General features: G+C 35.6%; 2 protein-coding genes across 14 annotated transcripts in view; both read right to left on the bottom strand.

Moving 5' to 3' along the window:
• Window positions 1-185: 185 nt before the first annotated feature.
• LOC110831155 (deaminated glutathione amidase) lies at window positions 186-9,534 on the bottom strand. 12 transcript variants are annotated; one of them, XM_087343782.1, is made up of 8 exons: window positions 9,070-9,534; window positions 7,019-7,252; window positions 6,191-6,346; window positions 5,738-5,938; window positions 5,089-5,301; window positions 3,407-3,683; window positions 1,560-1,717; window positions 186-875 (listed from the first exon to the last, which is right to left on the bottom strand). In XM_087343782.1, exons 2-8 carry the CDS (start codon window positions 7,142-7,144, stop codon window positions 711-713), a joined length of 1,296 nt encoding a protein of 431 aa, XP_087199908.1. In that variant the 5' UTR covers window positions 7,145-7,252; window positions 9,070-9,534; the 3' UTR covers window positions 186-710. The 12 variants fall into 12 exon arrangements, with proteins under 12 accessions (XP_087199908.1, XP_087199915.1, XP_087199904.1 ...); XM_087343789.1 differs by having other exon boundaries at window positions 7,019-7,148; window positions 9,070-9,158; XM_087343778.1 differs by lacking the exon at window positions 9,070-9,534 and adding an exon at window positions 8,640-9,025 and having other exon boundaries at window positions 7,019-7,220.
• Window positions 9,535-17,958: 8,424 nt separating this feature from the next.
• LOC110831150 (dual specificity protein phosphatase CDC14AB) overlaps window positions 17,959-21,607 on the bottom strand; it is a 29,380-nt gene continuing 25,731 nt past the window's right edge. The window contains exons 12-13 of one of the 2 annotated variants that reach the window (XM_022066827.2): window positions 20,636-20,836; window positions 17,959-18,099 (exon numbers count right to left, since the gene is read on the bottom strand). In XM_022066827.2, coding sequence (XP_021922519.1) covers window positions 18,051-18,099; window positions 20,636-20,836 — 250 coding nt within the window. In that variant the 3' untranslated portion in view covers window positions 17,959-18,050. The remainder of the gene's footprint in view (window positions 18,100-20,635; window positions 20,837-21,607) is intronic. The other variant, XM_022066828.2, reaches the window with a different exon arrangement.

Below are 21,607 nucleotides of genomic sequence, written 5' to 3'. Positions count from 1 at the left end.
CCCCCCAAGCGCCTACATGGCGTATGGTGTGACAAACTTTACTTTACTTACTACTTTTATTCATAGTTACAGGTTAAGTAGATGAAAATAGCTCAACATGATCCTTACTGTGAGATATTTAATGGATTACAAACATTCAAAGATGTCCTTCCACTCTTCAAGTTGTAAATGAAGATAATATTACCTCCTTTTACCCTTCTTTAAACTTTATTGTATGGGAAGGGGAAATACAAACTTATGTATTACAGGGCTGCTGGTCAGACTGACAGACCTCTGAGCATCACCTGACTGAGACCTGCTACACAGCAATTTGAAAGGGGAGGCAGATTACCTTTGTTTAACAAGTCTGAGAGATAATGTTACATGAAATCCAAACACAAGCTAAAATGTTCCTGTATCAACTCAATACATGAATTTAACATCAGTTTTCTATCAAATGCACTTCCTCAGGTTATCCTGAAAAGTACCCTCCTTGAGTCCTACGAAAGATAATATCCCTAAGATGTTCAAAGTTCTTCTTCTCCGTCACTACAGCACAGATTTTTGCAGCACCATCACCAGTGTAATTAAGTACATTTATAACAATCACAGCTGCATATAATATGTAAGCACATCACCTAAATTTTATTATATATCTGTCTGGTGGTGTATAAAATTGACTTGAAAATATGGTAGAAATATGCAAAACAGAAATGTCTGGAATCTCTGTATTATGAGGTATTCAAATATGATCGCAAGACTTCCACATTCTGAACCATATCACCTGAACCTGAAACGACTGCAGGCGTTTCATAATATTTCTGCAAAAGCTCATATATCATGTCATTTTCTGGGAAATCATTAAGTCTTCTTGGCAATACATGGACATGCAGGTGCTGTAAACAAAGAGATAAATTCTTAAGGAATTGACAGTGCATTGCGTGAAATACAACCTTATCTTTTGGCCTGCAATAAAAATGTCAAATAATACATGAAGCTTAACAATGATGTTCTAACTATTGAGTTCATTAGCAATGAATGTACCCAATGAATAATTTAAGGGATGATGGAAGAATGAGTGGCTTAGAGAATGTAAGAACCACACGGAAATATGTCCATTACAGCCATGCCCATCAATTCTACATGTAAATGACATAGAATTGCTTGGTGAGAGGTAAACTGCAAGGCTAATTTCTGGTTTAAGATGTTTGCGGGATGTGTCATGTCACCTGCAAGTAAAATAAAGAAGGCGACAACTGAATTTTTGCTGACAGAAATGCTATGACAGCCAGCTTCTTGATATATTAGGCCTATGTAGCAGAGGCCATAAGTAAATAAAGCTCACAAAAGCCTAAGCCCTACATGATTGCACATTTTTACACCTTCAGAAATACTGGTGTTATATTGCAAAATGGTTTTATGAGTGAGAAAGGCAATCATTACTACTGTTTCCCCTGAAATATATTTAGATATTTACATAATGTAGATAATCTTCTAAAGTGTGAAAGAAAATATCACCAATAGTTAAGATAAAAAGAAAAGAATGGATGAAGTGAGTATCACATGTTATCTTAACTTACATTGCACTCATCTTTAAGGTACACTGTATTTGCAGAAACACTGTAGCATGCTTCGAAGGCATTCTGAACTTTCTCGACAACAGAAAACAGATCAAATAATTCTTCACTGTTCAAGTCTGAGAGTCTTGATACATGACGCAAAGGCATCACCAATACATCTAAGTTTGTAGTTAAGAAGTATATGGATTTAGATTTAATAAATAATTATACTTGACTCCATACTCATGTACATTTCTGAACTTCCTTATGCTTTTATACACAAACGACTAGTATTCTTACTGCCAAACCAGACACTTATACTGAACACAGATAAGCATTTCTACTTTCTAATATGTTTAGACAAGTTCACATGGCAGTTAAGGCTGTATAGCAATATACAAAGGCTGAAGGTTATGGGCCCTATTTTCACTTGGCCAAGGACTTCTCACCAATTTATTGTAAATTAAAGATTCATTTAATTACATTAATTTATTAATACAAAACTAACATGACATTTCCCCCAACATGAAGCTTCTAAATGTCCTCTGCTTAACATACTGAGGTACAGCATATGAAGGACATTTAAATGCAGTGATGTGACAGTATCAGGATACAGCAAATTTAAATGTGGCAAAAGTTAAAGTTTAGTGAAAAAATGGAGACACAACAATATGCAGTATAAACTGTTCTCTACAGTCAAATTAATTTTTAGAAGATGTGGGACAAAATAAAAGAAAGTGATAGGGGAGGTATTCCAGATAATTTTTAATTTGGCGTTAATAAAATAAAAATTAAAAAATACACCTATGCCCCCATGTGAAGTTTAAAGTCCAGCAAAATTAAACATAGCTGGGAACTTTGGTTACGTATCTAGTAAAGCTGTCCTTGGCACGTGCTGTAAAGGTGCTTGGGGAAAGTGGAAGAGGTATATTCTTGACCTCAGCACTAGATGGGGGTCAACATCATGCCTTGGCCATGCTTCTTCCCTGCAGAATGGACCCCCCAGTACCCACTAGATAGGAGAAGGCTGGGTGGGGGTGCCAGGATCAGTCTGGATGCAGAGGCCAGAAGAAAAAGTTTTTTGGCCCTTGTTGCATATCTTTGATACCAAATTTAATCAAAATCCATGAAATGGATCTGTAGATGAAATATACAGATGGTAGGACAGAGATGTGACTGGAAGAAAATTACTTCCTTCGCCTTAAGGAATAAATTCCGCAGTGTGTACTCATGCATAAAAGTATATTAATGTCATCAAAATGTGCATGCGCATGATCACAAATTTTTATCCAAGAAAACTTTCATTCTGACAAATACATTTTGAGGCCTCTAAGTTTAAGTTAAACTTAACGGGAGCTTAGTATCTAAGCTTGTATTGTGACAAAATGATGGTAAACATCTTGAACTTCATGTAAAATAGGACTACGGAAGAAAATTAAAGGCTCCTGTCTGGAGCCAGCCAATTCTACAGCACAGCAGTTCTACAGTTCTGTGCTACGTGATTACTGTTTGCCAGATTCAAATTCTGTCAGTTACTAAATATGAACAGTTTTCTTCTGTGTAACTCACTGTTTGTATATTTTGTTCATTTATGACAATGAATGAACTGCAGAAAGGTTGAACAGTAAAGAGAGATGGATTATTAACTGTTCAAATTATGTAGCACTAAATAAGAACTGTGGGAGTAACAGGCTAAAAGCGAATGGTGGGTAGAGGGTTTGTGGCTTCTTTTAAGGCCTCCACTCAGAACTCACCTTTAGAGGCTGGGAGAAACAAAATATCCATCAGAAGTGCCAATTCTAGGTACAACACAAAATTACTAATTCACAAACAAAAGGTATTCTTGAACCTTTCTTTAAAAAGGATACGTCCAGGAACAACACTTTTGTGACTTACAAATGCCAGAGTATTTGCTGTTTTATAGATTATATTATGTGTATTCACAACCGAGTGACCAAGTCTGTATTCCTGCTGATCTTCAAGCAACCTTTCCGGAATTAATGCCTTATACAAGTCATTTCGGCGATGCTTCCAAACAGGTACTGATGTCCGTACATTCTGGACATAATCTAGACTGATTTCAGCTGTTGCAATGTTTGTTTTTTCAGAGCACTGAGCAACTATATTCCCCCATGGATCCACAACCTAAATAACAATTTAGAAACTGCAAATATACAAATTTTACAGATTAAATATAAGAAAATTATACTGTGAAATCAGAGTTAGGCAATAATAAACACTCTAAATCCCATACCTGTTTTGACCTCAAATGACAACTAATTGCTATAAAACTTCTTGGCTCATACATTCCCCAAGTTGTTGATTCACATAAAATGGATTGGGTTGCCAGCAAATTATTGCCAAGCAGGCATTAAAATTCTCATGAAATGAAAATAAATTCTACTTGAGAGAATGATGAGCTTTGTTTTATCACAATACACTGAATGCAAATTACTTACATAAATTTCCCATTAACTCTAAAATAGAAAGGGCAAACACACACAGCAAAAGCTGTTTAAAATATAAACCTTTCATTTCTGAATATTTTTCTGTTCTGATGAGAAAGATAATGGAAAAAGAAGTATAGGAAACGCTGAAAAATTGTCCCTTACTTTAGGTTCACACTGCAGATTCTGGAATAAATCTGTGGTGACTCGTCTTCTGTTTGAAATTATTACACGAGTCTCATTAGTTGTTTTTTGCAGAAAATTCTATCTTGTTTTAAAACTGATAAGGACTGGATTAGATATCTGTAATAATCTGCTGTGAAATTGTCTATTTGTAACAGCAGGCCGCAAAAAGAAAAATGTGTTAGACTTGAATACAAATTAATTGAAACAAGTGAAGCAAAGGTTCAGCATGAAAGCAATCACCAAAGATTAAAGGTTGTAAAACTCTGATTTATGGGAAGTTAAAGAGAATCTGAAATGAAGAACAAATATTTGATGGAAAAGCCTCTTTGAAAACTAAACTGTCAATAAATGTAAATGAGAACACTGATGTAATTGTATGTAAAAATTCTTATCTTGTTGATTTTGTCACTCACTTTCACACACCTACAATTTAGTCTATTACTTTGAACTACATGTTTCAGCCCAATGTGGCCATCATCATGTTCGAATACATTTGAAGTCATTGGACTGGGACAATCAGTTATTCATTCTCCTGATGTTGTCTTATATAATTATAAAATTATAGGTTAAAACTTGCTAGGAAGTTTTTCAATTGGTTGAAATAGGTGAATGTACCAAAACTCAAAGAATATTCTCACAGATCGCTGAACATTAACCTCTCCCATTCCCAATATAACAGACAAACCCCACATCATATTGTAGATTACACAAGACTTATCATCTGTGGCCCTATAACCCAGTCTATGGGTCTTGACCACCTGTTTTGGAGGTTACTTAATCTATTAGGATACCAGATTTTGGAATTTTCTTTTAAATAGGTTCCACTGTATGTGCACATAATATTTATTTTATTTCAGCATGTTCTGCTGGCAGTAAGATAGTCTATATACAAATACTGAACAAGTAATATTATGTACCATTGCATGTCCCCAGGAAGTCCTCTTGCTGTTATGTGCTCCAGTTTGTGCTGCAGCAATAACATAACACTGGCTTTCAATTGCTCTAGCTCGAAGAATTGTCTCCCAGTGAGCTGCACCAGTAACATATGTGAAAGCTGATGGAAATGTCAAAATATCAGCACCCATTTTAGCTAATATTAAACTCAACTCTGGAAAGCGCATGTCATAACACTGGTGTGTAGTTAAGATAAATACAAATAATTTGTTGTATTTACCAACTGAAGTGTATAATTCACCAACAAATATATTATATAATGGTTCAGATCAATTTATGTCACATGTGTAAGATACAGATAATGATTATTCAATTCTTTATTTTAATACGCTATGTAAACAGCTACAAGAACCAATTACAGAGTCAATGGAAAAAAATATACATACATACAAAGAACAGAACACAATATACAAATGAAATAAACACAATAAAATACTCTGGTATACAATAATGCTGAAGGTGGCATAACTGGGGGGAGACATGCACAGTCATTTTTGTATTACCTTGTGTGTATATACACAGCATGTTACTATATTCTGTATATACATCCATTTACAAAAAGTAAAATTTCAAAACACTGGTACTTAATACAAACGAGCCACAAAAGGATACAATTGAAAGTCCCAGATTTCCAATAGGTGTTTCAACCGGTGGAAGAATTGTTTGACCAGGAAGAACATAATCAGATTCCATCAATTTGATTCCTCTTTCTGGAATATTTAAGTCAAACAGGTGTGCTTTCCGGTACACTGCAGTGATAACACCCTTACCATCAATTATAACATGAGAGTTTGCCACACTCTCAGCACTCACCTACAGAACACAGACAAACAAATATTTAACTTTAACTCTGTCAATTTTTAGCCAGGTGAATAGCTGATCATCTAATCTTCAAATTTTACCAACACACAGGTGTTCTTCCTAACTGAGACAACGAGGGGTTGTCTTAAACCCTATCTTTTGATCATGCAGTTGCACTAATCAGTAAGATGGGAATTTCATATTTAACAGAGGTAAAACAAATCTGTCATAACTGAAACCAGGTTGTTCAACACTGCAACTTACCTGCTCATGTATTCCACCTAAAGACAACCAAATTTCATTTTCCTTTGCAGAGTTGCAAAATGCTTTAATTAAATCTCCATTCAAAGATTCTGCCATTGCCAATGTTTGCGCTTTGGATTCACCAATGTAGTCACATGCTTCTGGCAAGAAAACCATCTGAAATAAATAAAAGTTATTTTGATGATCTTCTGGTAGAATATTTCCAAACTGGGTTATGTAACCATTTTTCATATTGAGTACCCAGTCTTACTGCAGGAAAATTCTAGAAATGTTACAATTTTCTTATCAATGTTTCTTGCCCTAAATCTTATCATAAGCATCATTTGACACACAGGTCTATCACTGAATATCACAAAAACACATAATCCCTAAACTCAAAAACATTTGTCTTATAGTATCATCTGTAATAATTAATTTCAAACATCACTGGTGTTTTTCCACATTCCCAGAATCTGTGCACAGGCCCACTGAATAAACATTTAGTGTTTTTCTCCAGGATTACATTGTTCCTGGTTTATTAAATAAAATGCATGACAATCCAGACACGTGATGTCCAACGGTGTATCACAGTGTTGTTCCTTTTACTGCATAATGAATAGCTCTACCAATACACAACTGTGAAATGAGCAGACAATAAAAACCCTTTAACGTATTTCAGATTCATAGTATATTGCAAAATACTGAAAATCCTATAGTAACAATCACACATTATGTCACCTACCAGCATACATGAGATCTGAACATGGTTGAGATATATAAATTTTCAGCATACTTACACAACAGATGTTGGAGACAGAACACACACATTAATTTATAATTACAACATACCACGCAATCCCTTTTCTTTGCAGATTTTATCAATTCTAAACAGGTTCTCAAGTTGTCCTCTTTACTGTTTGTTGCCGTCATCTGACAAACAGCAACAATTTTCTTCTTGACAGATGAAGATGTCATTGTACTGCATGATCCAAAAATCAGATCAAATGGATTTTTCTTTGGTGATAAATGTTCAAAGTATACTGTAAATGTCCTAGGTTTCAACAAACAAATCCTGCTTAAGATCTGCAATAAATTTGAAAATAAGCAAAAAGAAGCCTCTCCAGTGGTAAGTTCAGGTCAATTATGAACATTTCAATACAACTTAAGTAATTCTAAATACTCGTGACAACAGTCATGGAAAGTTAGGTATAGAAACAGAAAAACTGTTTTCTCAATGAGCACTACAAGATTATCACAATATTAACAAGACAGTGCTTTCATTACACTAAATTGAAATTGTAGTAGGATACAACTTGTGAAAATAGGATAAGCCTAAACCTTTCAGGGAATTGTCTTATTTCAACATAGCCATCCCCTGCAAAAGATCTTGCCAACTATGTATTTTAAATAGATGTGGGTTGTTCTATGGGAAACCAAAGCATCTTAAAGTTAAATTTACAACCAACCATCTCGGACTGTGACGAAATTTAATATACATATTGGCCCCAAAGCCACAATCTTTACCCAGTTTTTTAAAAATATCTCTCAAATGGTCTTTGAAATAAAGTATGTTAAAAATCATATCCATGAGGTTTCTCTTTACACTGATGCCCTTGGTAATGTACTTACTGAAACACAGTAGAGCTCATTGTAAAACAATTTTTTTCCTGGCCAAATATAAACATGTTTCACAACTTGTAAAGCTTCAGAGTTATAAATAGTTGCATGTTTCAAAACTTGGAAATTAAATGCAAAAAAGTAGCATCTGAGATTTGTTTGAAACTTGTCACAAGTGTCAGCCACATACCCTTCTCATAGCATGCAAAAAATAATTCTGGGACGACAAGAATTTTGGAACACAAGTTGCAAATATTTTCAGGTTTTGCATTACACAATATCGTACATAAACATAACTCTGCAATGGTCACTTCACATAAAAAGTAAGTTTGTATTAGTTAAGGTTTAAAGTAAAGATATATCAATCATATATCTAATTGATTTTTAGCTCATAAGAATAATTCATAAAATTAAAATCCGTGGTACACTGGAATATTCTACCATAGTTTCAAAGTAGGAAAATGCAGTGATGTAATGTGAGGCATGAGGTTGTGCTGCATGTCCAGGAATTTTTCAAAGGACATTACAAGAAATGTTATACTACAATATTATTTATGCAATAATTTACAAACAATGGGGAACAGTAGAGAGATGTACCCTTCAGATTGTTAATTCTTCATCCTAAGAATTTAACATCTTCATCGAAAACCTCATGAAACAGTAGGCATATGATTTTGTGGCTCAACAACATCTAGTATTTTTAATGATCACTGATGAGAATATGTAATTCACATTGAGGGACTAATATCTTTTATATCAACTACAGCAAATACTACTGTCAACCAACTGTGACAACGTACTATGTGGAAATAATGCACTACTGTAAGGAATAATTTAACAAGACCTAACCTACTGTTCTTTACTGTCCACCATTACAAACGCGAATAACTACCATCAATTTTATGCGTTTTACGTTGTCCGACAAGATGAACAGAATATACAACTCTAACTGTAACACACAATTTACACCGCAGACCCAAATACGAAACGTCGTACGCGAATACTGTATTACACGTCGCCGACGAATAAGGAACACGGTAAACGATGGACTTTCATGGCAGAGAACATAGGAAGGGAATAAATGTAGGCTTTGAGGTTTTCACAGCGGTGTATTCTGGGTAGTTGCGCCGTGTAGTCTGCTAGAAGTCGTCTGTTGAAATAATATTAAACAATTCCTTGCATGAAGCTTTCCCTTTCGTTCCTGCTATTATTATAATTATCTTCTGAACGTAAAATAATTCAAAGTACAAAGATGAAGTTGAAACAGTAGACTTCAAACACACCAGAAACAAAGTTCACATTAGTGGAATATTTAACAAACATTTGTTTTAAGGTGACTTGCATTCAAGCAATTTGACTAGTAAGATCTACAGATATTGCGGCGATTACGTTCAATGAAAGCCTTCTCGAGCAATCAGCCACGTCAAGTGGTCGAAAAGAACCGATGTTTCGAGAATCATCTCGATCATTAGGAATCTGACCAGTCAATCAAAAAGCTAATGTCGGAGTTCAACACAAGCGCAAGTCATCGTCCCGGCACTACCCAAAAGACAGCTATCTTATGACTCACCGCCATGAAAACGCCAAATCTTACTTAAAGATAGAAGAGAAAATTAATGTTCATGGCAATTCTGGAATACAATGATTGTATGGCATAAAAGTATGTCTGAATTTATAAATCACTTTGGATGGGTGCCTTCATTATCAAATGATATGATAATCAGCTAGTAAACAAGGAGTTGAGCCACTTGTTAAGCAAAAGCCAATTTAAAAGTTTCCTGTTTTTCAACGACTACATCATGGTGGTTATGACCACAACAGCACGGGAAGAATTACCTACATCTGTCAGGCTTAAAGAAAGCAACCCATAACCTGCTGACAGCCTACTAAGTTGTCATGAGGTATTTGCCATTATTTTTATGCCTCAAAGAAGATGGACAGAACTTATGACCAAATAATGAAGAAGGGTTTACCAACTTAAATGGTAACAAAAATCTGCAGAGTATGTAGATGTATTATTTGTGTGAAAATAAAGAAAAGGCATCCAGATTGTGTTATTTATTAGGACTTTTCTGACATTAACTGTACACAACAGATATCACATTCTCTAAAATATGAGTATTCATAATGTACATAATACCAGTGTTGTGGAAAGAGAGTGGAATTAAATTAGTTTTCAAAATTGTAAATGCCCATTATTTTAAAATTTCAAGGTTTAAAACTGGGAACTCTTTTTTGAACTATTGGCATGACTAGTCACCCTACAGAATGCTCACAGATAACAGATTTTTGTTAAACACCAACAAGATATTATAAGCTGTATAAAACATATTTGACATTTGTGTGTGTATGTGGGCAGGGGATGCTACAGCATGTTATTTCTTTATCAGAGAGGACTAAATTTGTGAACGAGTTCATACTATCTATCAAACATCGAATTAACTAAATACTCCAGCCTCAGTAAGTAAAATACTAAAGCATTCATAATCAAAATTTAATGAAAGAATTTTATCACCATTGGCACACTTTTATGATTATGAATATCTTTCTTGTTCTCTTGTAAAAGGTACAACACACTTTTGTAACTGCATTCCATAAACTGAACACCTATACCACACACACAGGGTGCGCCACTTCCTATTTGATGGAGAAGCAGCAGCTGTGTGAGCAGCCAGCTGGATCCCGGCTTGCCGCATCTATGCAGCCGAAGTAGTCGGTGACATCATACTACCACCAAAAATAATCACTTTTGTCTGTGTCTGTTAATGCATTTCTCAATAAACCATTCGGTATTGTACAACATGGCTCAAGTTAGGTATGCTACTGAAAAACATGTATGTTTGGTGCAACTCAATTTAAAATATGAGCCTGCCAGAAAATGTCACAGAAAACTGAAGTTCAAATTTCCAAGACAACCAGTTCCAAGCAGACAAAATATATATATATATTACTTGGTAAATAAGATTAAAACAACAGGGTCAGTGCTAGACAAAATGCCAGATAGGAATAGAAATGTGTTGACAGAAGAGATATTAGATGACACAGTTGTTAGACTTGAAACTTCACTAAGAAAATTTCTTAGACTGCATGGGAACAGGTGCTTTGAGAACATCTACATGAAAAGCCAGAAAATGTCAAGACTGCAATCATATCAGACAATGGTAGTTCATGCTTTGAAGGTACATGATCAGGTTGCAAGAATACATTTTTGCAATTGCTTTCTTTGGTCTGTACATTGATCCACAATTAGTGTTTTCTTTTTCCTGAAGAACTGTCGTTTTCCTTACACGGAGAAATGAATTCCCAGAACAGTCAGTATTGGAATGCAAAAAATCCAAGAATTATTTATGAACTTCTTCTGCATGATGACAAAAGTGGTGTTTGGTGAGTGAAAACTGCATGCAGGATAACTGGACCTATCTTTTACGATGATACAGTTAATGCTGCTGGGTATGTAAACAATATCCTAAGCCCACATTTTACTGAGGTAACACAAGAATAAGGGCTATGTAGTGCCTTCCAGCAGGATTCTGTAACAGTTCAGATGGTACATTTAAGTTTGAAAGTACAGCAAGATGTTTTCACTGACCAAGTAATTAGGCATGGTCTGTGGCCCCCATGTTCTCCTAACTTGGCATCATGTGAGTTTTACTTGTGGGGAAGCTCAAAAGATGAAGTGTATAAAACAAATTTCCACACTCTTGAAGAAGGAAGAAATAATATCAGCCATTTCCAGAGAAGAACTAGAGAGTAAATACCAATGTGTTCCGCAGGTACACTGAGTGCATTCAGTCAGGAGATCATCATTTTTAGCATTTGCTGTAGCAATGGTAAGGTTTTATTACACTTTCTAAAGGATAATCTTACTGCAATAGCTTACCACCGAGATAAGGCTACCTTCACCGACTGCTACCCCCGCAGAGACGCAGAAGGTCGGGCCCAGCTGGCCACTGCTTCTTGATCAAAAAGGAAATGGTCCATCCTGATTTATACAAATACACACATACAAAACACGTGCATGCACACACAAGTATACAAAAAAAGCTCTCAAAACCAACCAATCTTATGATCAAATTTAGGAGGCACAAGGTGCTAACAAGAAAGAAGACTTCTACCTATTTCTAACATTAAATTAGTACCATAAAGCAAACCATTGCCACAATTTTAACACTAGCTATGTTATGCTCTCCATCCTGATAATTTGCAACAGACCACCGTTATAAAAATAGCTATATGTCAGTAATACGAAGCTATACAAGGCTGTTATATAAACCATGATGATGGAAGAAATTTCTAATTCTAACATGGTTGCTCTCTCTCCTTTTTGTAGGAATATGCAACATTACAATATTACCAATTATTTACACTTTTGTGGATCAGTAGCTACCAATCAGACCAACTTTTTCACAACCTTTCTCTTTTGTGACCATCTACACAATACATATACACAACTATACATATATAGTCCAATCTATACCAGTGTTATGAAAACTTTTTTCACCCGCAGAACATCATAATTTATCAAAAACACATGACAGCATGACCAAAAAAAAGTTGCCTCACAAAAAACGGGCACAAACTATACATATCCATAATATGTATCCACATATAAATACCTGTCCCATAAGAATGTAAGCATATGAAAACAAAACATAGCACATGTTTGAATAAAACCATCGATGATGAACCTGTGTGTGCATTACAAATTCTAACAAGATACTGCTTTTTTCTAGGATCTTTAAATTTGCAGCACACCAATTGCAGAACATTGATCTGTACAGAACAATAAAATAAAAATCCCTCATCTCAAAGAAGTGGCTCTGAAATCAACAGAGCAGGCTCTGACTGCGTGTCCTGTAGCATACTGCTAAACCATTAGACCCCGTAATTAAAGTCTAGCCAGCAACCAGAGTATGAGGAATGAAGTCCCCTATTCCCTTATATTAAAGGTTAATAAAGTGAATAACCTGTATTTGATTTCAATCACCATCAAGAACAATGGGATTTTTCCCTCACAACAAAATCCAGATTGATTCTGGCACCCATCTAATCAGCAGGAGTAAAGTTGGTGTATATTTCTGAAAAAATTAGAAGTTATAGATTGTTATGGTTTCTCTGCAATATGTTCTCTGAAATTGGAATTTCTTATGGATTACTCAAGATATGGCACAACTAAGCTCAAACCAGTGTAACATCTCCGAGATACAACATCGTACCTCCTAATCCAACACAAAAGAGCAAGTCCTCTAACAATTCAATGCTCTGCATCCCACAATAATATTTCCATGCTGTCATGTTATTTAATGACTGAAATAAACCCTAATAAGAGTTGCACTGTGTTTGTACTGTTGATGGCAGGGAGTTAAATACCATGTGACCACAAGTGGAATGTTGTTAAAACAGATTTTCACAAAATGCATCAATCATCACCAAGTCACAGATGCATGCAGCTCATTAAAAAGACAGATTTATCACTGTAAAACACTGCAAATCACATGGTGTTTAGACACAGTGATGACCATGTTCTCGGCAGCATAATTGCAATGATTACCTACAGGTTTGTTACAACAATTGATTCAATAATTTCACCAGCTACTATTACAATAACTTGATTAAATGTACAAATAGTTATGCCTAATTATTAGCATCTAAGAACTGAAATGTATTAACAGTTATTTCAACTTGAGTTATATACACCAGACAAATAAACTTTGCAAAATTAGAAATATTCATACACTTCAGATTTAAAGCATCACTAAATCTCAAAAACTGACCAATATATATTGAATGTGAATACTTCTTGTGAAGAAGAACTGAAGAATTACATCTATCTTCTCAATGTATGCACTATTTAGAAATTCGTACAGTAATTCAACAATTAAAATACACTTGGAAAGGCCAAGTGCTGAGTGTTGGAGACCATTATCTTAATGAAATAAACTAAAAACTCTTTTGTATAAATCAGTATCATTAATGATAATGGTTGAATTGAAAAGCATGTATACAAGTATTTAAACATGTTTCAAGTACTACAGTCTATCATTCTGACAGAAAGCCAAAATCTGCTATGCCTGGGATCTAGTAAGTTTTCTATCTACTGAAATTTGCCACTCCTCTACTCAGATTATTTCAGCGTGTACACGAGAAAATACAACTGTAGTGCACTATCTCGAAGCACCATTCACAGAAAACATAACGCTCATATTTCATCAAACTGGTGCATAATTCATTCCCTCTGTCTTCACCCACAAGCAGCATTAGGTATTATATAAACTATTAGTTATCATACATAAATTCATATGTACCTTATTATATATATAAATGTCTATATAAAATGTAAGGAATCAACATTATTTCCCTTTGTTTATAACTAGACTGTGTGGAGTAAAACACGTACGATTCACTAAAATAAACAAAAGTGAGTTAAAATATGCTTCTGATACTCCATTTAACCCAAAACTATGATTTCAATGTAAAAACAATTTTTGTACTAAATAATCATACTCTCAGTGACACAGCATACAAAAGAATGCATTGAATTGGAATGTTCATTTCCACACTCCAAAATGTTGTACTTCTTTATTTTATGGCAATGTGCAAAATAAATAAAAATCACAATCTATCTGTTCTGAACATAACAGCCAATGTCAGTCAACTTAAATGTACGAGCGCACCACCCACATAATGTGGAAACAAATTCATTTCTGACAGTGGTAATTTTAGCAGCAAAACATGCAAATAAGGCAACAGCAGTATCTGTGGTGGGGGGTCTGGCAGAGTCTGGAGTCAGGTGGCCAGTTTTGTGTTGGTGCATTTGGCAGCAATCTGGCCTCGATCACCATGAAGATGGTTTCAAATTTCATTTAGATAAAAAAAAAATTGTACTTTCAAAGATTGAGCTGCAATAAACTGTATTAAGATCTGACACAAAAAAGGTTCCCATCAACTTTGGTGGCTCACGCTACTACACTAGTTACCACACAAACATCAAAATGTCATTTTAAATGTGGCAAAGTTACTAGACAGCTGGTCATATAAACTTAGGCAACACTGTATGCAATATGCATGCTTCCACATGCGAATAAAATATAAATAAAACATTTTGGTACAGAAACAACAGCTAACAATAAAATGTTAAGACATATTTATATTTTAGAGGAATTAAAATTATAGCTAATGTTTCTCAATGATATGACATGAATAGACCTTTCCCAGTAAGCCTACAGCCACCTTATAATACAAAATAATTTTTTCCACATTTGTAGCACCTGGCTGTTCATGAATACATCACATTAGCTTTATGTGATTGCAAATTTATTCTTTTTATCTGCAGATTTATGATGGGATCCATTATTGTAATGTTCATCTTCTCAAGGGACACTGCGTTCCAGCATTCCCAGTCTGCACATTCACGGTATACGTTGTAACCTTATGGGCTTATCAGCTATTCATAGCCTTGCACGATATCTTTGCTTTGTGCCTTGCAACTTCATGCAGCTTGCTAGAGGCTGTGCAAATCAGTATTTTGTCAACAATTTCCAGCACAAAGATTTCAACCACAGTTATCTTTACCAGAAGAGCGATTCCTATGTGATTTTTATCACTGGCACATAAAAACAGGTTACAAACTGAAAGAGAAAAACTCACTATAACAATGTCAGAAAAATGTTGAGAATATAGAGTTTTTTTATACAGAGGTTTTACTGGTTTTTGATTCTTCCAGTGTTAAAAAAGTTTTGAAAACTGAATCAATAAATCATGTATCCAAAAATAACTGGCAAGCTCTTTTGCATGTTATGGTGTCACTGAAGTTGATAACTTGAACATTTATGCTAAATTCAACAGTGGTACTTGCAAAAGGTTCTTTGATTCATAATGGACTAGCAAAATTATAGTACCAAATTTTAAACCAAACATAACATACGCTACGCAAAGAAACTACAGAACCAAGAACTAAAAAAATGAAGATCCCTTCCCATCAACACCTGCTAAATATATTTACATGTGACTTATATGGCATTTGAATTCTATAAATAAATACATTAACTTCTACAAGTTAAAAATATACTCTGCCATTCCATTTAGTGCAAACATAACACTTGCATTTTATATTTTATGAGAAAACAGGTGATAAAAATAAAATTACAATTCATTATGCATATTCTTTATACAAGTGGTAGTGTTTAACAAAATTAAAATACTGTAATTCATGTATATGTGCAGGCATAAATGTCCTATAAAATTAATTTCACTACATAAAATTATACAGTACCTGTTTTTGTGAGACGCACGCTAAAATGACACGTACAAAGTATCAGAAGTTCTAATAATACCATAGAAAAAATGGCTGGCAGCAAACAAAGCATAAAAATTCTTGGTAGCCAAATGATTCAGAGCATCAATGGATGAAGCTGAATGCAGATGTCACTGTCCAGCAGGTGTAGCACTAACAGCAACTGTCATAAAAATTATTCACACAACAGTGCATCATGTTAAGTACTGGTTATTGTTGTGTGTGGATAGGGTTCAATACACTTCTGAACAGTATGCTTATGAATCGTATATGAAATGTGGTTACACTAGAAAGTGTCAGAGAAAATTTGTCATACATATCCTGGGATCACAGTTACAAGCACAACAGGCATCCGTAAACTTATTACGAAAGTCGGGTCTACTAGGTCACTTCTGGACAAGAAACCTGTCAAAAATGTGCTTAGCTAAGGAAAACTAGATAAAACAGGGACAAGGTCAGAACACACACCACATAAACCAGCGAGACAGTGGCATCCTGAAATCAGCAGCAGCCAAAGCAATGAATCTGCTTAAACTTCAGTCACACAGCGACTGTAGCTCAAATGTTGCAGCCATGTGACCTGGCTGGCAGGATTAATTTCTGCAACTGGTTTTTGCATGAAATCTTTTGGCCTCGTGCCTTCGGCTCCTTATCCAGATGTAACCTGCAACCTTTTCCATCAGCACTGTAAATCTGTTCATGCTTGTCTATGACATCTAATAGCATCAGCAATTCTTTGAGTTCATTGATTTTTTTTACACTGAATCAGTTTAGTCTTTGGGCAAGGTTGATATATTTCTTTTATCTGTGCCAAAAGAAAATCTAACAAAGAATGACACAAAATCCAATTACACTATATAAAAGTACAGATAATTCTCTCGATTAAGCTCTATGAAAATTATTGTTTATGAAGATTACTGACACATTACTCGTGTTCTGAAAGTCTGATATATGCTTTTCCCTCCGTTCTCCCGACACTTAAATGGCATCTGACAACATACAGTGCAGTTCAGTTGGTGACTCTCTCACTGAACACAACTTAGCCGATGTTAATGACTTAACGGTGCTGACTTCTGTTGACAGTCTCTGAAAGTATGAGTATGGCAGCAACTTGGCCATATTCCCTACAAGAGCCTTACAGAATTTAGGCCATTTTTAAAATTTTCATTCTTTGTGACACATCTGACTTTCAAAACTGAACTCGTTAGTCTTAAGTCCCCTGGGGACAAGATGAAAGAGTTATAAGACAATTACCAAGAGCAGAAGCATATAGTTATGAAATTAATTGGAGTCTTTCTCCAAGGAAGTCTTTCTCCTAATAACTTTTGAGTTAAGAACAGTTGTTCTTTTAATGCTGGTAACGGTTGTTCGTTTTATCATCCTATGCTTGAATATATTAGTGCCTGTATCCAAGTCTTTGTGTAACTTTTCTCGCAATCTAAGTTTAGGCGAAACCACTTTCTTACCCAATGACTCAAAACCATCTTTCTGCATTTCATCTTGTTCAGAACTGAGGGCAACTGATGAGAAAGTTTGTTGCAATGAAGAGTTTGAAAATTTCAGTTCCAATTTACTGGATGGGAATGGGGACTGTGACAAGCTACTTGAAGAAGAAGTCTTTTCAACCACTGACTCACCCTTAGGGCAACAGATGGCCTTGGACAAACGAGAAGACTGTTTCTCCCGGCTACTGCTTAGAGGGCGTTTGCCTCGTTCCTTAATCATGACGCAGTCATCCTTCTTGCACTGAGATGTTGGCGAAATTTTCCGATGAGGAGGAGGAGTAGCAGTGGATTGTGACTTGTGTCGCTGTTGTGCGACCACTGCACTGGAACTTCCCTTCACCTCTTTGGCAGCACAGTCCTGCTTGCGTAAACCATTACTCCTTTTTGGGCGAGAACAGCTCCTGCTGCGGAAATCATTCCTCACAAGAACTGGTGCTTGATTCGCAATTGTTGGTAATTTGGTTAGTCATCTGATAAAAGCTGTTTTATAACTCCGGGAGGAGGAGGTTCGAGCACTGCAAAGGAACACACAGGAGAAATAAGTTTGAATATTCAAAAGAGTAAATGAAGAATAAGTAGTACTTAGTAGGAGAAGTACAGGAATTTAAAACTCCAAGCTGACTGTTATATAATAGTAATAGCATGCTATACAGGACCCAGCAAGCATGTGAGTTTGTTAGATTTAAAGACTGACTAATTTTTGGTACATTTAATGACATTTTCTCAACTGCATAGGTTATACAGCATAAAATAGAATGACTGTTAATGATGAATTGGAAAGAATGTAGAAAACTAAAAAGAACCTCAGTTAAGACAGGTCTCTGAGAAGAGAATGAAACCCAAGACCTCCTGAATATAAAGGAGTACTAACCACTCAACTGCAACATTTGGTTAATCACTTAGAAATTACAAACAAAATGCTCATTAGAACACCAGACAGAATAACAATACTATTTAAGAAACAAACAACTCAAAAATTTAAAACTTTGACACAAAGACGTTTTCTTGGGTAATCAGCTGTGTATGAGATACAATCCAATGTTTCAGAGACTGTTTATGCTTCCATTATCAGTACTGGAATGTAACTCTAAACTTACATGACGAACTGCCAGAGAAGACTTAATAGCATTCAGTTGCCATGAAATCTTCAAACCATGGACACGTAAAATTAAGCCACAAATGACAAAAACATGCAAATGTACAACTAGACTGTGTTCAGAAAAAAAAGATAATAAACAATAAAAAGACCAAAGAAGTGTATTATGATAAAAAATACACATTCTCTCTTCTAGTTATTCTCAGATTTTTATAGTTAGAACTGATATTATCTTTGCATATATACAAATTAAATTATTCTACTCTGGTTCAACACACTTTAAGAAACATTACTATTACTTTACTTTTAAACTCTCCTCCACCAGAGGTTTATTGTAGAGGGACAGAGGAGAAAGAATAGAGCTGTGACGTATTAGAATGTGGTAATCTAAAACGAACCTCCATCTAATATCACACCATTTTAAGAATATCTCATTTACCAATTACAAACAAAAATAGTAAAAGTCATACCTGAAGTAATCCCCCTTAGCAGATACACGTCAAATGAATGAGTAAGCTGCACTGAAAGACTAGCCCAGCTCGTGTGTGACTCAGTCTGCTCCAGCTAAAGCGTTAGGGGCAACAGCACTGCATTCCTTTTGAATCAATGTCTTTGTTTCTGTCACAGGAAATAAATCTGAACCCATGCCCACTGTGACAGAGTTCGTTCCAGAATTTGAAACGCCTTGGCCTGTGCGCATTTATTCAGCTTATGCAGTGTAAAAAAAAAACCCAGATACTGTATTGGGTTGAAATAAGAACAATACAAAAGCAGGGATACAGAAGGACGACTGCACAGGCGTAAGATCAAACTTTTTCTAGACACTGACTTGGATGATTATGATGAAGACTGATGAAAGAGATGCGTAGGAGGAAGATCTAACAGAACAACCCCAAATTCCACTCCAAGGGGTTCCTAACAGGATAAAGTGACAGGTCAGGCAAACGGGCGTCCATGAACATACATACACGAGACGAAAGGTCTGATGAGAATGATCACGCGACACCATGCCTACTTGTAGCCATGTAGAAGTTAACTGACATATCAGAGGTGCATACTGCCTCCATCATCAGGACCATGAGTAAGCCATGCATGGAGAGGTGGTTGGTACAAAAGCTGCAGGCAAGACAGACCAGGGGGGGGGGGGGGGGGGGGACTGAAACGTCAGCAAACTTCTATAAGACTTCACACTGTAATACTCCAGAAGGCTGTAAACTTCCATTTGCTGTTGAGAGAACATGAAATCTAATTTTTAATCCATTTTCTACCACGAAGTGGAATTAAAAATGTCTGAGTGTTTGATCTTTGGGTTTCTGCAAAGGGGTAGTGTCAAAAATGATTGTGATCAATCAACATTATTAAGACCTGATAAACGTGTGTTCAGCCAGAGCAGATTTTTTCAAGTTTACTAAGCCATAATAGATACTTTTCAAGACTCTTCATACATGAGCTACACTAAACACACATCAAAATAACAAATTCAAATTAAGAGTGTTTACACAAATAATATTTTGTAAATCAAGGTTTCAGGCAGACTGTAAAATAAAAGAGTTTTGTCCCATCCCCTGTGCCTATTTTATGCAACTAACTTTGGGGTTGTTTAATATTCAGGTAAATATGAGTCTTACAATTACCATATAAAATACATAAACTGCTTCATCATTAGCAATCTTGTCCTTCAAAACAGATTTCAACAAATTCCCTCACAATAAATTACAAATGGGTCAAATAAAGTTCACAGGGCAATAAAGAGGGAGATTACAGCCCATGCAATTCCTAATGTCAAGTTTCATGGATGAGGAGTACCGCCATGCAAAGCAACACTTATAAAATATAAAAAATGGTGCACTGACTTTTTGGAGAAAGGAGATGTAGAAACAACAATAATATGCTACAACAGTCTACCTCTCCTTCCACAACCACAGAAAAGTGTGGAGTGAATGAGATGAACTTACTGACGAACAGTATATCTGGTGACTCGGTCTGCGCTGCGCAATGTCATCCCCAGACCAGATGATGGGGAAGGACTACTTGAGGTTGTGGGCGTAGCTTTCACTGCAGCTCGGGTAACTGGTCTTGTGGGATGGGTTAGGTTAACTTTGCTGATATTTAATGATCGATTTGATCCATACATTGAGTTTAGAAGCCAGGTATTTCTAAGAAAAGAGAAAGAGAGACAGAGAAAGGTGATGAAGGTACAGTTAGCTCATAACACCATAACCCCTCCCTTCAAAAGGCTGTCACATATATATGATGCATAACATTTCCCAAGTTTTAATTGGACCAGGAACAATTATCTTCCTGCTGAATTTTGAAAACCACAACTGGAATGTTGAAAAAGATGTATATTTATCATTTCTTGATCCCTACTGTAAATTACTTGGCTAAAAAATGACAAAAATATGCTTATTATATAAACTGAAGCCCAGATTGAAACTCTGAGGGACGAACATAACCACACTCCACACTGACAGCAATTTAACCTTTCAAAATAGTATACACTTAAGCATACCTAAGTAGCGCAAATTCGGCCTGTGAAAGTAACTGTTTATTTCAAGATTATGTGTAAAGAAAATCAGCACCAGAAGAAGTTTATTTCACATCAAGACTTATCTACAGAAAGCCATTAAAATGGGGTATAAATATGAGTGTGTTCTAGCACATCCTATCCAGTGGATTCCAGTAGTAAAGTGACTGCAGGATGAAGGTGATTATTCATGTCCAGCCAGTACTCACATCTAGAATGCATGGAGCTTTGCTTTCACATCCCCTGGTGGTTCAGGCACAGGGCCTACTTGACCTTTACTTATGGGATTCACACTATAACATCAAGTCCAGCTGCCAAACTCCAAGACTGAACAACCGATGTTATAATACATAAATCTTTTAAGGTTCTCTGTTTTAGTCCTAATTAACATGTGGTGGGC

The sequence above is a fragment of the Zootermopsis nevadensis genome, unplaced genomic scaffold (assembly GCF_977971745.1).
Source record: "Zootermopsis nevadensis isolate Lab colony 2312 unplaced genomic scaffold, Znev_1.0 Znev_ptg000006l, whole genome shotgun sequence".
Lineage (NCBI taxonomy): Eukaryota > Metazoa > Arthropoda > Insecta > Blattodea > Termopsidae > Zootermopsis > Zootermopsis nevadensis.
The sequence above is the reverse complement of the archived record's forward strand: the minus strand, read 5'-3'. Positions and strand labels throughout refer to the sequence as shown.